The sequence below is a fragment of the Psittacula echo genome (assembly GCF_963264785.1).
Source record: "Psittacula echo genome assembly, chromosome: 2".
NCBI lineage: Eukaryota > Metazoa > Chordata > Aves > Psittaciformes > Psittacidae > Psittacula > Psittacula echo.
In genome coordinates this window covers 39,755,226-39,768,891 of record NC_137737.1, presented here as the reverse complement: position 1 = coordinate 39,768,891, position 13,666 = coordinate 39,755,226, and the positions used below count along the sequence as shown (strand labels likewise).

The window sequence follows — 13,666 nt, the reverse complement described above, 5'->3', positions numbered from 1 at the left end:
AGCCAAAGAAGCAAGAAAGTTTTTTGAAATACGATCTGTATTTTCACTTCGCTAGGCACCAGGGACTTGTGTCAGCTGAGGAAACTTCCCAATGACTCCAGTGAATAATGATGCTATATTTTCTGCTCTGCATCCTTAATAGCATGCTTTTGAGTGCTTCACATTCCTTGGCAGTCGTCATTGCACATCTTCCTTGGACTGAAGCTACTCCAAAGACAGACTGAAATTGTTTCTCTAAAGCCCACAAATCAGATTAGCAAAATTGCTTCACAATTCACTGTCAAAATCGAGAAGCACATTAAAAAGTTATCTACTTCTTTTCTCTTTAAACATGAGTTTGAATAATAAAATATTTAGCATTTTTTAGTAAAATTGACTTCTTATACTAAAATTTACTATATCACAGTACTGTTAGTATCAACAAATACCAAGACAGAAAACCGATATATTAGAATTATATTGTCACATTGGGAGCTAATTATGGTTTTAATTCTCAATTGTGTGACAGACTCCTGAAGTAAATGGACAGAGATAGAATGCTGAAGCTTAATGAAAGCTGAATGGATAGAATGCTGAAGCTTAATGAAAGCTGAATGTTTTCTGTCTTTCTGACAGATGACTAATAGTATCCCCATTGGAACGAAACAAATGTGGAAATCATCTCATTTCTCTCCTTTTCTTTAACTGCAACTAAATGACGCAAAACAATGTAAAGAGACATATTTTTTGTTAAATTTACATTTGCAGTAAATGCAGTAAAAATTGTTTATGTTAAGAGTTATTCTAGTTCAGAGCATATTCACTGATACATTAGACCACTCATGTATATTGTGCTAAATAACTTGCTTCTCTAAGGCTGTTACCATGTACTCCTAAGGAAAGCTAGTGGTTTTGTACTTAATCATTATGGAGTAACTTCTTTCTCCTGTGGGCTAATAGTTGACTGATGTCCTGAAGTGTCAGTATTCAGATCTGTTTTAAACAGCATCCATTCTATGTTAATTCAAGAGTTGTTATAAACATTGCATCCTTTAAAAAAATATGTTAATAGACTATGCTTTTAGTTTCCCGAATTGCAAACTTTATGAGAACAGAACTGTGCAATTGAAACATGTATTGTGAATGCAGAAAAGATGCACTTAATTCTTTAATCTTTATTCTCAGCGACTAGTTCCTTCTCTGGGTAAAAATAGGCTTATTCCTATAAAGCCCTGGGTTCAGCTGTAACAGTTATTTTTCTCCTTCTTAGTAGCTGGTTCTGTGCTGTGGTTTTGACTTTAGCCTAAGAATAATGCTAATAGCACACCAATGTTTTAGCTGTTGCTAAGTAATGCTTACTCCGATCAAGGACTTTTCAGTCTCATGATCTGCCAGTGAAGAGGGGCACAGGAAGCCAGGAGGAAGCAGAGACAAGACACCTGACCCAAACTAGCCAAAGGGGTATCCCATACCAATAGTGGGAGTTACCCAGAAGGCCCAGATCACTTCTTGGGTCAGGCTGGGTATCAGTTGGTGGGTGGTGAGCAATTGTATTGTTCATCACTTGTGTTTATTGGTTTGGGATATTTTTCCTTCCCTTTTAGTTTTGTACTCTCTCCCCTTGTTATTTCCCTTATCCTTATTACTATTGGTGGTAGTAGATGCAATTTTGTATTATACTTTCATTAGTGGACTGTTGCTATCTTAACCCATGGGAGTTACTTTCTTTCTATCCTCCTTCCCATCCTGCTGGGAGAAGGGGTGGGGACGAAGTGGAGGGAGTGAATGAGCAGCTGTGTGGTTCTGAATTACCAGCTGAGTTTAAACCACGACACATAATTTCACATTATTTTGTGCAGTTCTACCACATCTACTTCCTATACTGATGCATCCTTCATTCTTACCTTTCTTTTTTAGAGATTCCCTGTATACTCTTTTAATCACACATCTCAGTATGTTCTATATCTGCAGGCCTTTTTATTTAAATTCTGGCTTGACCAGATTGCTCTATTTCAGATAACAGCTATAACAGCTTTTGTACTGATGTTATATTCTAACACATTATTCGGACTTCCTATTACAGTTTGACTTTTTTCACCTCCATTGCAACCTGAAGAAAATCTTCACTGGGCTGTTGCTTTTGTCGGTTGTCTCTTTTGTGCTTTGTTTTTCAGGTTTGGGGTTTTTTTTAAGCTTTTTTTTTTTTTTTCTCACTTAAATGATCACAGTTAATTTACACTTTTGATTTAATAACAGCAATAGTTGATGATGGAATAGATCATTAGTTTGATAGAAAAAAGCAAAACATCCATAGAGGTAAACTGGGTCTGTGACAGGATGATAATTCCTTGCTGAGTACTTCAGTCTGTTGTAAACATTGTTACGTTCATAACATAAAGAGTATATGTTGCAAAGCTATAAAGAGTGAACCTTATTTTTATGTGGGAAGAAGACAATTCTTTATGGATCTCTTAATGAAATTGAAGTTAATGAGTGTTAATTAAACTTGTCTGAAATGCAAAAAGTAAGAAAAGCAGACTATCTGCCCACTAATTCACACACAGGCTTCACACATCTATTGATGCACTAATGCAGTAGTGTTCTGTGATATTTGGAAAACTTCAGAAAAAAAAAAAATCTTGTCTGAAATCTTGCATGCTGCAATGTCCAGAATACTTGAATTTAAACACATAGATAATCATAGATAATTTCACGGTATTTAAGTTACCAACAGATCCAAAAAACAATTGCTGTTTTTTTTTTACTTCAATTTAATCTGGAACTGCTCTCAACCTTTACCTACTGCATTGTTTTCTTAATCTTTATGCAGTAAGTTTGTGTATTGAAAAGAATAAATAATGTAAACTGGAAAGAATGGACCTGAAGACGTGCTGAAGTATTTTAAAAGCTATATTTACATAATAAGATTATAAGACTGTAATACTAATATTTCTTAAAAATTCATGTTAAATAACTGAACTATCATTGTGAAGAATACATTTTGAGCATTTTTATATTAAAGAGCAAATTGTGCAAAGATCTGTGCTGATGTTTGGTAGGTTTAAGTATGGAAATCAAATATGCAATATTAATTCTTACATATGTTGCAAAAAGACTTCAAGTGGAACTAAAACTAAAGCAGAATTGTCACTTGGTCTTGTCAGAAAAATAAAATTGTGTGTAGGTGTAACTGCACTGAAGTTGTGATGAAGTACTGCTAACATAGACTCTGAGATTTTGCTCATTCTAAACACAGAAATGCTAATACTAGTAAGCAAATATAACTATGTCATGATGCGGTAGAAGTGCTTTTTTTCTTACCTTTAAGACTCCTGTTTGCCTAGAAGGAAACATCCAGAACCAGAACCGAACCCTACAGACCCCAAGGCTAGCTGGAAAGGGTTTGGTGGTAATTATCCTTGCTATGTTTCCTTCTTTCTGGGCAGATGAGTTTATGTACAAAAATTGCTGTCCTCTACCTTAATAAAAAGACAAAAAACATTTTTTTTTTCAATACTGCTTTAAGCTTCAGAGCATAAGCATTTTTACACAGAGGCACACTGGTATCTTTCTCCACCTACACACCTACCCTACCTTGGTTGTACAGAGATCCTCCATGTTAATTTTTTGTATATTTCTGGGGTTTTTTTACATATAATATTAATATAACCTTCCTCAGAGCTCACTCTACCTCTTTATCCTTGAGTAAATACTTTATTTGTATTTGAATAACAAGTTTGAAACATGGCAAACACAAACACTCACAGATTCTAAGGCTCAGTTTGAAGACTGACATTTCAGGAGTCAGGAAGAACCTTTGTTGATGGCTTTTACCCAGTAAAGTTCCCTGTCATGCGGCATGGCAGTAGCGAACACATAAAAAACCTGAAGCATATTAGTGAGCCAAGGTATCCAAATTATCTACCATTCAGCTGCTGCTGAAGAACCATAAGGTAGCATGAAAAATAATGCATCGTTCAAATCCAAGCAAAAAAAGATGCCCTCTTTTTATACCTCAGAAGGAGCTTATCACCTAAAATGAACATATACGGCCAAAAATGGTTGAACAGGCAAAACATGCCACTGACATGTTGAGGTGTTGTTTTTTTCTTTCTACTGACACTGTTGAAAGTCACACTTAGTTTTCTCAGAAGAAAAAGGTTCAGAATTTTTAATCTAAGGAACATATCTTAATTTTTCTTTTAAAAGGCACAAGACACATGAAACATGGTCAGAATCAGAATGGTAGTCCCGACAGCCTCATGTGAGCTCTTCTAAGCCACTCTGTAAACAGCTGATTAACAAGTCATATATCTGAAAAGACTGATTCCTTGTCACTAGGACAATTTTTTCTTTGTTTTATTAAGCAATATTAGTGAATGTTTTGTAAAGAAGATGGTTATTTCCATGGAAGGCGATTTTGAATCAAGTTGTTGATGGGCTTGTGTAAATTGTGCATCTGCACTACAGCATTTTTTTTCTTACAGCAATAAATTCTCAAATCCTTAAAAATAAACTTGGTGCCTTCATATCCACTCTATATACCCACCCCTCACATATGAGCTTACGTATTCTGCAGCTGAACCTAGGAGTGTAATTTCACATGCTTTGCAATTTGAAGTTTCTCAAATCTTATTCTGAATTAAAGTCAAAAAATTCAAGAATCCAGATTTGTGAAGGATAAGGTGTATGATTTATATAGCTGTGTAGGATGTAACTTTTAAGAAAGTATGATTGTAAAAAGATGTAAATTGTGATGGTCTTGTATTAAAATTTTCATATGTGCAGTTATTTAAGAGTTTTCAAAGAGATCCTTTATTAATAATATCATTGCAGACTTGGAGACAGTTACTGCATTCGTGCAAGCATGTTGTACTGTAGTTTAGAAAGAGGTTTGTTGTGTCCCAGATAGGATGATTAATTAGTATCTTCACATTATATTTAGCAGCTCATTGTCTAGAAAATTACTAAACAAATGCATCAAGCTGAAGTGGAGTATAAGCAATGATATAATCAGGACCACTGTGAAAGAGCAATTTATAAAATTACAGTGCTGTGGAAGCAATAACTAAAAAGGCTGGTAATAGTCCAGGCTGCTTGGGTTTGTGTTTAAACAGAACTAGAACTCACCAGATAGTATTGATGACAAGACTCAATATGCTAAAACATGTAATTTTTTTTTTTTTTTTTTTTTTTTTTTTTTTTTTTTTGGCATGGGTTTTATATGATACTTATGCTATATGGTAATTTTACTAAAAAGGTGAACATTTTAAATGCTTGTTGGAACTGATCTACATACTGTGCTAATTGCTGACTATGATCTGTCTGTATATACAGTAAGCTCAGCTGATCACACTGAAATTTGCTGTTGTTTTGGCACTAATCTATGAGATTTTTTTTTAATACAGTGAATATTTAATTTTCCCAAAAGTTATGTAGGACACATGACAATACCTGGTGTATGGTCAATATCAGGACCTGTCTGTCCCATGATAGCAGTGTTGCTAATATTCCAGTCAAAGTCATCTCTAGGGTCTTGTGTTAATCCACATGCAGTGGTCCATTGTTGATCTTGTGTTTCGAAGTTACAGCTTCCAGGAATACTCGTGTAGTAACCTGAAAATATAGCAAGAAGTAAATTATCACCCCAGCTCTAATATGTAAAAGGTTATAATGAACATAACATACATGGTAATTAAAAAGATTCTTTTTGGCTAATGCTATGATTCCCTGTGATCCATGTACAGACATAAATAATATGTGGTAGTTAGTAAGGAAAGAAAAAAAGCTTCACCATTCACTTCCTGAGCAGGTATAAACAGCCTTAAAATTTTATTAGAGACATACGGCCTGATGACTTCACCAATGTTAGTTATTATTCAAGGTGAATGGACAGAATGATTCCCAGACAATTAGCTAGCAGACGTAGACTCCACTTCCACTATGAAGTTTTTCATGAACTCAGCCTTGTGTTATGCATGAAGATAGTTTTATGGTGACAGAGAGAAGCTTTAGTGATTAGTACACTGATTTCAGGAGATCTTGTTTAAACTTCCCATTGCTTCTGATGTTTCAGGTGACTTTGGAAAAGAAATTAATCAATAAAGTTATACAATGCTGTGGTAGAGACAAATAACATCACAATCTCTTCTGTGGCTTCTTAAAGGGGTTTTCCTTAACGATAAAGCAGAAGCAGCTACACAATTACTGAGTGAGAGTGAGGACCACCCCTCTGAGAGAACTCTGGAACAGTTTTTTGTCTTTGAAAAAGCTTCAAACTATCAAAAATAACAGCCCTGAGCACCCTATTGCAGTGAAACCTGTTATGAATAGGTTTTGGACCAGACAATCTTCAGAGGTGCCTTCCCACCTCAACCGTTCTGTGCTTTTGTTAGTGCTATTAGAGCATGCTCTTCAGGAATCACAAAAGGAATACACAAATGCAGTGGGAATCCAAGTTGATACTGCATTGCAAGCATGACGTGAGCCTAATAAATATTAACTCCAACACCAAACATCCTCATACGCAGGCAGGGAAAGAAGTCAATCCATTAACTGAAACAACTACAGTTTTCTTGTAGAGTTCTAATGAGATCAAAGTTCAAATGCATTTATACTATTCATAATAGATTACCTGACTTCAGGAATCTTACCCTAATATCTTAACAGTGCGTTCAGAAGGCAATTATTAATAAATATTCATGAACAGTATTTACAGGGTTGATGGAGTCACCCAACATACCTGCGTGTGATAGGTACTTTTTATTTTAGGAGTAAACAGCTTGCTTAAAAACCACCAAAAGAGGATTGTTTTATTTATCTGAAAAATTTCTTTTATTTCAGTAATTCAAGCAGTCTTTTAGTTGGTCCATCAACACTCGTTTGCTATTAATCCAATCTGAGTGTATAATTGCCTGCAATTCATGCAAATTGAAACTGCTTTTATGTGTGAAACCTTAGTACTTCCAGCAGGTTACTGAAAGAGAATGAGAATTTTGTAAGATTGCCTGACTGGACTGAATGAAGCATAGAGTAAGTAATTTCCATGAGTATATTAAAAAAAAAAAAAAAGTCCACCAGCCTACATGGATACAATTCATTTCACCAAGATTCTGTTGTAAATCCTGCACAGAGGAATTGCTGCTGGGAAGATTATGGTCCATTTACTTCTTTGGAGTTACACTGGTATAAAACTATAGTAGAATGTGAAATAAGCTCAGACCTTGAGCTCAGAGAAAAGAAGATAATTGCGGTGAAATGTGGCTGCAACCACTTTTGATGGGCTATGGCTTTCTCCGTGCCTGTCCTGCTCTCTTTTCTGATTAAGAAGCTCCTGTTGCCTTTTCATTAGAAAAATGAGGTTTCCATATCTAGAAGGCATTATGTGTCCATTAATGTTGTTTATTCCCATCTTTAAGATATATGCTCAGACAGAAGTTGTATTTATCCAATGTAAGGCCTCATTTAATGGAACTAAGATATAGCAGATAGGGAAATGTTATACCTGAGGCTTATCTCGCATTCTGTAATGCTAGATTATAGTATCTCTCCTCTATTGTTAATGTAATATTTTGTCAGTTCTGCAGCAAGAGTAAGACTAAAGATTGATGGAAACATTTTGATATAACTACAGTCTTTCCATCTATAATAAAAGGATATTTCACTCTATTTTTTTAAAGTGAATATCAGTATCTATTTTTTTCTTCCTTTGGAAAAGCTTTTTTTGCAGTATAGCAAAGACTGTGTTGATCTACTGTGATTCAAGATCATTTAAGTCCAGAAATATTTCCATTTTTTGACTAACAGAGTTGATGGTATCACAGCCCTTCCAGACAACACAAGGTACTTCTCCCCCCTCCTCAATGAAACTACTATATCCTGTAACAGCATTTACAGAATAAATTAAGTGCCTCAATAATTTTCTGATATTTTTACAAAGCAGTTTACATTAGACAGCAATTCAGACTTTGTCTCTGTTAGCTTCGCAAAATGTTACAAGACTGAGTTTACAGGGTATTTGCTGCACCTACTTTGCCTACCTCCTGAAAAAAAATATGATTATTATATATAGGAAATCCAGATTATGTGTTTAAAATCTACATTTTCTTGGAATCTACTTGGAAAAAAGCTAGTCTTTTAAAGTTGTCATTCAATGTAGATTGATTTCCATTAATATGACTCACAAAATTAACTGAAGCACAAAGCACTGCAGTAAGTAGAAACTAGAAACAGTGACACCAGCTTCAGCATATGTACTTCAGAACTGTTATGAATTTACTGTTATGAAAACAATAAAGAGGGAGAAACTCAAAATTAAATCCCTGTAGTGACATTTTCACATGTATTCCAGGTTGGAAGTCTGCTGCCTGACTAAAGCAATATCATTTACATTACCCAATAAAGAGTCATAATTTTTGTAACCCTGTCCAGTTAAAGCATTTAGCAACCACACACAAGAGAAAATGTTTTGGTTTTCAAGGGATCACCAAGTATTGCTTGATTTCAGTGCAGCACGTGGACTTCAACACAATTAAACTGATGCATGTGATGCATTTACTTTATCTACCAAGGTTACTTTTGATCATATCTGCATTATGGAAGAATCTGGCCTGCCAGCTCAAAGATTAAGAATTAGACTCGTCTGGTCTGGAATGTGACTGTAAATAAAGAAAGACATGGAGCAGGAACAAAAGGCACAATGTTTTACTGCTTTTGAGTTTCAAGTCTGAACTGGAAAGCCTGTTAACTTGATCCAGATTTTCAAAATTGAGCTGTGCATTTAAATCTCAAACAGCATTAGCTAAGAATACTTACAGAAAAAATTTGTAAGAGTATTCACTAGGGCTGTAAGAACATAAATAGATCAGGTTTTTTTCTAGCTGTTCTGTAACAGAATAATAACAAGAAAATATTTTTATGACTCTGCAATAGCAGCAAGAACAAAGTACAATGAACATGGAGTAGCGACACAACTCAGACCACAGAGACAGGATTAATCTAGGAGGAAAGATAGGACTGTATTTAAATAATCACTTCTTATAGCAGAATCATGTCTAAATGTTATTGTGCATTAATTTGCTTACTTAGATATTTCATTCAATATTGACAGCTCAACATGCTTTCACCTTAATCAATGAGTTTACATTTGTTCTCATAGATAATTTGCACTGTAACCCAATGATTTTATTCCATAAATATTCCATAAATCCTTAAAATGGTTGGGGATTTTTTTATATTTAATCTTTGGTTTAAGTAAATTATACTTTTGCAACTACATCACACTTAAATCATTTTTGCAGCTCTGAGGATCTGAAAATGCCAGACCTTCTGTGTTGGGGGAGCCGGCAAGCTGCTTGTAATTCTCTTCTGAGAAGCTGTGTGAATTCACCTAAGCTATGCTACAGAATTTAACACTATAATTTTAACTGGTGATTACATTAATATACAAAGAGATACTTACTACAGTCAGCTTCATCTGATAGGTCTTCACAGTCTGGTTTGTAGTCACAGATGAACTGAGACTCTATGCAATCCTTTTTCCCACACAAAAAATCAGTGAGGGCAGGGCATTCCCTGGGATTCTCTCCAGCTGAAACCAATAGGACATTTAAATCAATACTGTAATTAAATCAAAGGATGCTCTTTTTTATTTGTTTAGCCATTATACACTGTGACTTCAGTGATTTACTGCTTCCAAAAGATGTTGTTTGCTCTCACTCTTTTAGTGGTGCATTATACGTGTTTAGACTACTGTATTGGCCTTGCCCTAAGCTTCCAGGGTAGGATATTTTGCTTGGAAGAAAATTCAGTTCAGCACCAACATGACTGTTTCCCCAGTGTATTTGTTGTGCACGTTCCATAAAACAGGGTTCTGTGAGCTGTTGAAAAGTAGACAGACTAAAGGCTTTATTCTGCTCATAATTACAATGCATCATTTGGAAAATAAGAATATTTTAAACTGACAAAAAACACTGTTATACAACACTTGTGTAGTGCATAAAATTAAAGCCTTTATAAGACATTTAACTTTTTTGAAAGAGTTTAGAGAAACTTTGGCTCTGGGTGTGCGAACTTCCCAGAAATCCCCCTTAGGGTATTTAACATGAGGATCTGTTTTACAACAACAAATTTGCTCATCTCTGAAAGTCAGTGAAAATCATATCACAAAATGAAAGTAACTTGGTAACTTACACATAAATCACTAGGACTAAAGCTAAAGAGTACTGAGATTCAGCCATTTCTCTCAGACTATAAAGAAACATACAAAAATTATTTTTTAATTCAGTATGCTAGGTGCATAATTTCAATTAGCACTAATTGCAACAGTTCTGATAATCCCAAATGCAACATTTGAGATGCATTCCTGTTAACCTAAGATTGTTTTTCAGTCTAGAGCTCCAAGTTGCACACTAAGACATTTAGAAGAATGTATTTTTACTCTATTGATTGCAATATGTCTCATTTTTTCCTTCAAACATGACTAAAATGTGGCACATCATTAAACACAGTCTGGGCAGAACACCTTGATATTTACGTTTATGCAGGCCCATATTTCCAGAAGGGAAAATTATTGTTGCAGGGCATTAATCTTCTCAAATAAAAATACTTACTGAATTTTACAGACTGAGGAACTACATTCTCGAGCAAAAAAGAAAAGGAAAACTAAATTTCTGTTTTACTTTAAGCATGTACAAAAGGTAATATTAGATAGCACAACAACACAGCATTAAAGTGTAATTCCAAAAAAAAAATCAGTGTTAAGGTTGATTATATAATCATAGAATCATAGAATCATAGAATAGTTAGGGTTGGAAAGGACCTTAAGATCATCTAATTCCAACCCCCCTCCCATGGGCAGGGACACCTCACACTAACCGGTGTTGGGACTGGTCTTATTCAACACCTTTGTTGGTGACATGGACAGTGGGACTGAGTGAGCCCTCAGCAACTTTGCCAATGACACCAAGCTGTGTGGTTCAGTTGATATGCTGGAGGGAAAGGATGCCATCCAGAGGGATCTTGACACGCTTGTGAGGTGGGCTGATGCCAACCTTATGAAGTTTCCAACACCGATCCCTGAGGGACACCACTCGTTACTGGTCTCCAGCCAGTCATTGAGCCATTGACCACAACTCTTTGTGTGCGGCCATCCAGCCAGCTCTTTATCCACTGAGTGGTCCACCCATCAAATTGATGTCTCTCCAATTTAGAGACAAGGATGCCATGTGGGACAGTGTCGAATGCTTTGCACAAGTCCAGGTAGATGACGTCAACTGCTCTGTCCCTGTCCATCAGCTCTTTAGCCCCATCATAGAAGGCCATCAAATTGGTCAGACAGGATTTCCCCTTAGTGAAGCTATGCTGGCTGTCACCAACCACTTTGTTGTTTTTCATGTGCCTTAGCATGCCTTCCAGGAGAATCTGCTCCAAGTTTTTGCCAGGCACAGAGGTGAGACTGACTGGTCTGTAGTTCCCCTGGTCATCCATTTTCCCCTTCTTGAAAATGGGGGTTTTATTACCCTTATTCCAGTCGTCGGGAAATTTTCACCTGACTGCCATGATTTTTCAAATATGATGGACATTGTCTTATGAACTTTTTTTTTTTTAAAAGAGGTTTCCTTGTGTCCAGATTAAATTTCCTGTTTTGTTATTTGGTTTGGGTTTTTCCTTTTAAACTTCTGTCCATTGCCTTCTGTCTTGTCAGTGAGTACTTCTGAAAAGAGTCTGACTCCCTCATCTCCATTCCTCATCATGCACTGGAAGTGATGCACTGGAAAATTAAGTGACTTCTGTAAGCCACTCAATGGCTTAAATAATGACAGAAATTATTTAATGGCAAAGCCATTAAGGTAAAATAATTTTCGCATCTCATTTCACTGCATATGAAAGAGGTACATTATCACCATGCAATGGAATGACATTTGAAAATTCATGGCTTTGTGACAGATCGCATTCCTCACCTTTATCTCCTTTTACCTTTAATCAAGAAAATGTTATGTTAGTCTATCATATTTAACACTTAATATTAATTACATTTGTTCTTTTTTTTTTAATAAGCTACTTTAGTACCTCAAGCATACCAGAAACCAGCATTTAAAAATATTCATTTCTTAACTTACCCTAAAATAAAACATATGATCTGTACACAGTCGTAATGAAAACTTGTACACAACAGATGCGAATGCCATAAAGTTCAATCAAAGTCTCACATACTTGCAAATGTCATCCTTTTGGTGTAAAACCTTGTTTAGATGTAATTTTTAGGGATACCAGGTTATATTTATGATGATGATGCCTATTTTGCCACAGGCTTTGACAGAGATAAAAATTAACTCCCTGTCAGAATGAAAGTACCAGTAACAGCATAGCAGAATCAAACTAAATAATCTAAACTCCTATTCAGTGCTGTGGCATAAAAATTAGCTTTCCAGAGAACACACTCATTCTGACCAAAACTTCTACACTAGCTGAAAACTACATCAAAACAAGAAATATGGTGGGTTTTAACCATAAAACATAACTTCAACATCAACAACCGCAACAACCAAGCAGAGGTTCACAGAGAAGTTGCAACTTGGAATTCTCATTTTTACCAGACAGTCAATATAATATAAAAATTCTATTTAACCAGAAAAAAATAAATAACATATTGGAAAATATGCTCTCAATTCTGAGGATTGAGCTGCAATTTAACAAAAAAAAAAAAAAAAAAAAAAAAGTTAGAAACCTATTTGAATAAAAGAAAAAGAGAAGCTATTGAAAATACTATCTTGCCCATTTCTAATTTTATCATCAAAATTACCAGGTTGCCAAAATCTGAGTTTGCGTTTATTAGGACTGAATTTGGAGAAGGCTGTTTCCAAGAACAATATTTAAACCTCTCTTTAGGGAGTTGCAAAACAATACCTCCTAATGAAAAGTGACATTTCAGATGAAATGAGAAATTTTCATTATGTTATTTCATTGCATATGTTGGTAGCGTGGGACTGCATGTAAAGATACACAGCTTTTTGAATGATCATATTCCTCAGTTGTACTTCGAACACCAGAAAGTAGAAGATAACGTGTTGGGTGATGGTTGATGATTATAAATAACATGTAATATTATACGTATATTTTTCCCAATAGTCTAACTCACAACATTCCGTGAAAATCCAAACATACAGAAAACTGTTCTAAGCAGAAAAAAACATGAGATATGATGGCAAATTTTCTTTCTTTCCTTTTTCTTCCAAAAAAAGCCCAAGAAATCAATAAAAACAAAAAACCCAACAGTGCCAAAGACAAGAAATATAATTTGAAAAAACCCAAACAACTGCTAAAGCATTATCAGCTTATCGTGTAACTCTGAAGTTGTCTTTCAGAAGATACAGTATTAAAATTATTAGTGTGTCACAGCAAGCAAAAGAATTATGTGATTCCATGTATTTGAATACACGTCAGAGGTGGAAAATAGTGAAATATCCAATATACAAATGGGGATTTTTCATACAATGGGAATGAGAAGAATTACAGGAATTGAAATATTTTTGAGAAGTACTAAGCTTATTTCTGCATTTGCTATTAAAAAAAAAAAAAATGAAGTAAACTAATATATCCAAAAGCAAAGGGAAACTTATCATTTTCATTTAAGAAAACTGTTTACCAGAAAAAAACTTGAACTTAATAAAAGAGCCATAAATGCTCT

At 35.0% G+C, this 13,666-nt stretch overlaps 1 protein-coding gene across 1 annotated transcript in view; it reads right to left on the bottom strand.

The window, feature by feature from the left end:
* Positions 1 to 13,666, bottom strand: part of MALRD1 (MAM and LDL receptor class A domain containing 1) — a gene marked incomplete at both ends in the record, with an annotated part of 263,139 nt that overhangs the window by 73,306 nt on the left and 176,167 nt on the right. Inside the window, 3 exons of the mRNA XM_080609618.1 lie at positions 3,301 to 3,458; positions 5,434 to 5,595; positions 9,440 to 9,568. Coding sequence (XP_080465744.1) covers positions 3,301 to 3,458; positions 5,434 to 5,595; positions 9,440 to 9,568 — 449 coding nt within the window. The remainder of the gene's footprint in view (positions 1 to 3,300; positions 3,459 to 5,433; positions 5,596 to 9,439; positions 9,569 to 13,666) is intronic.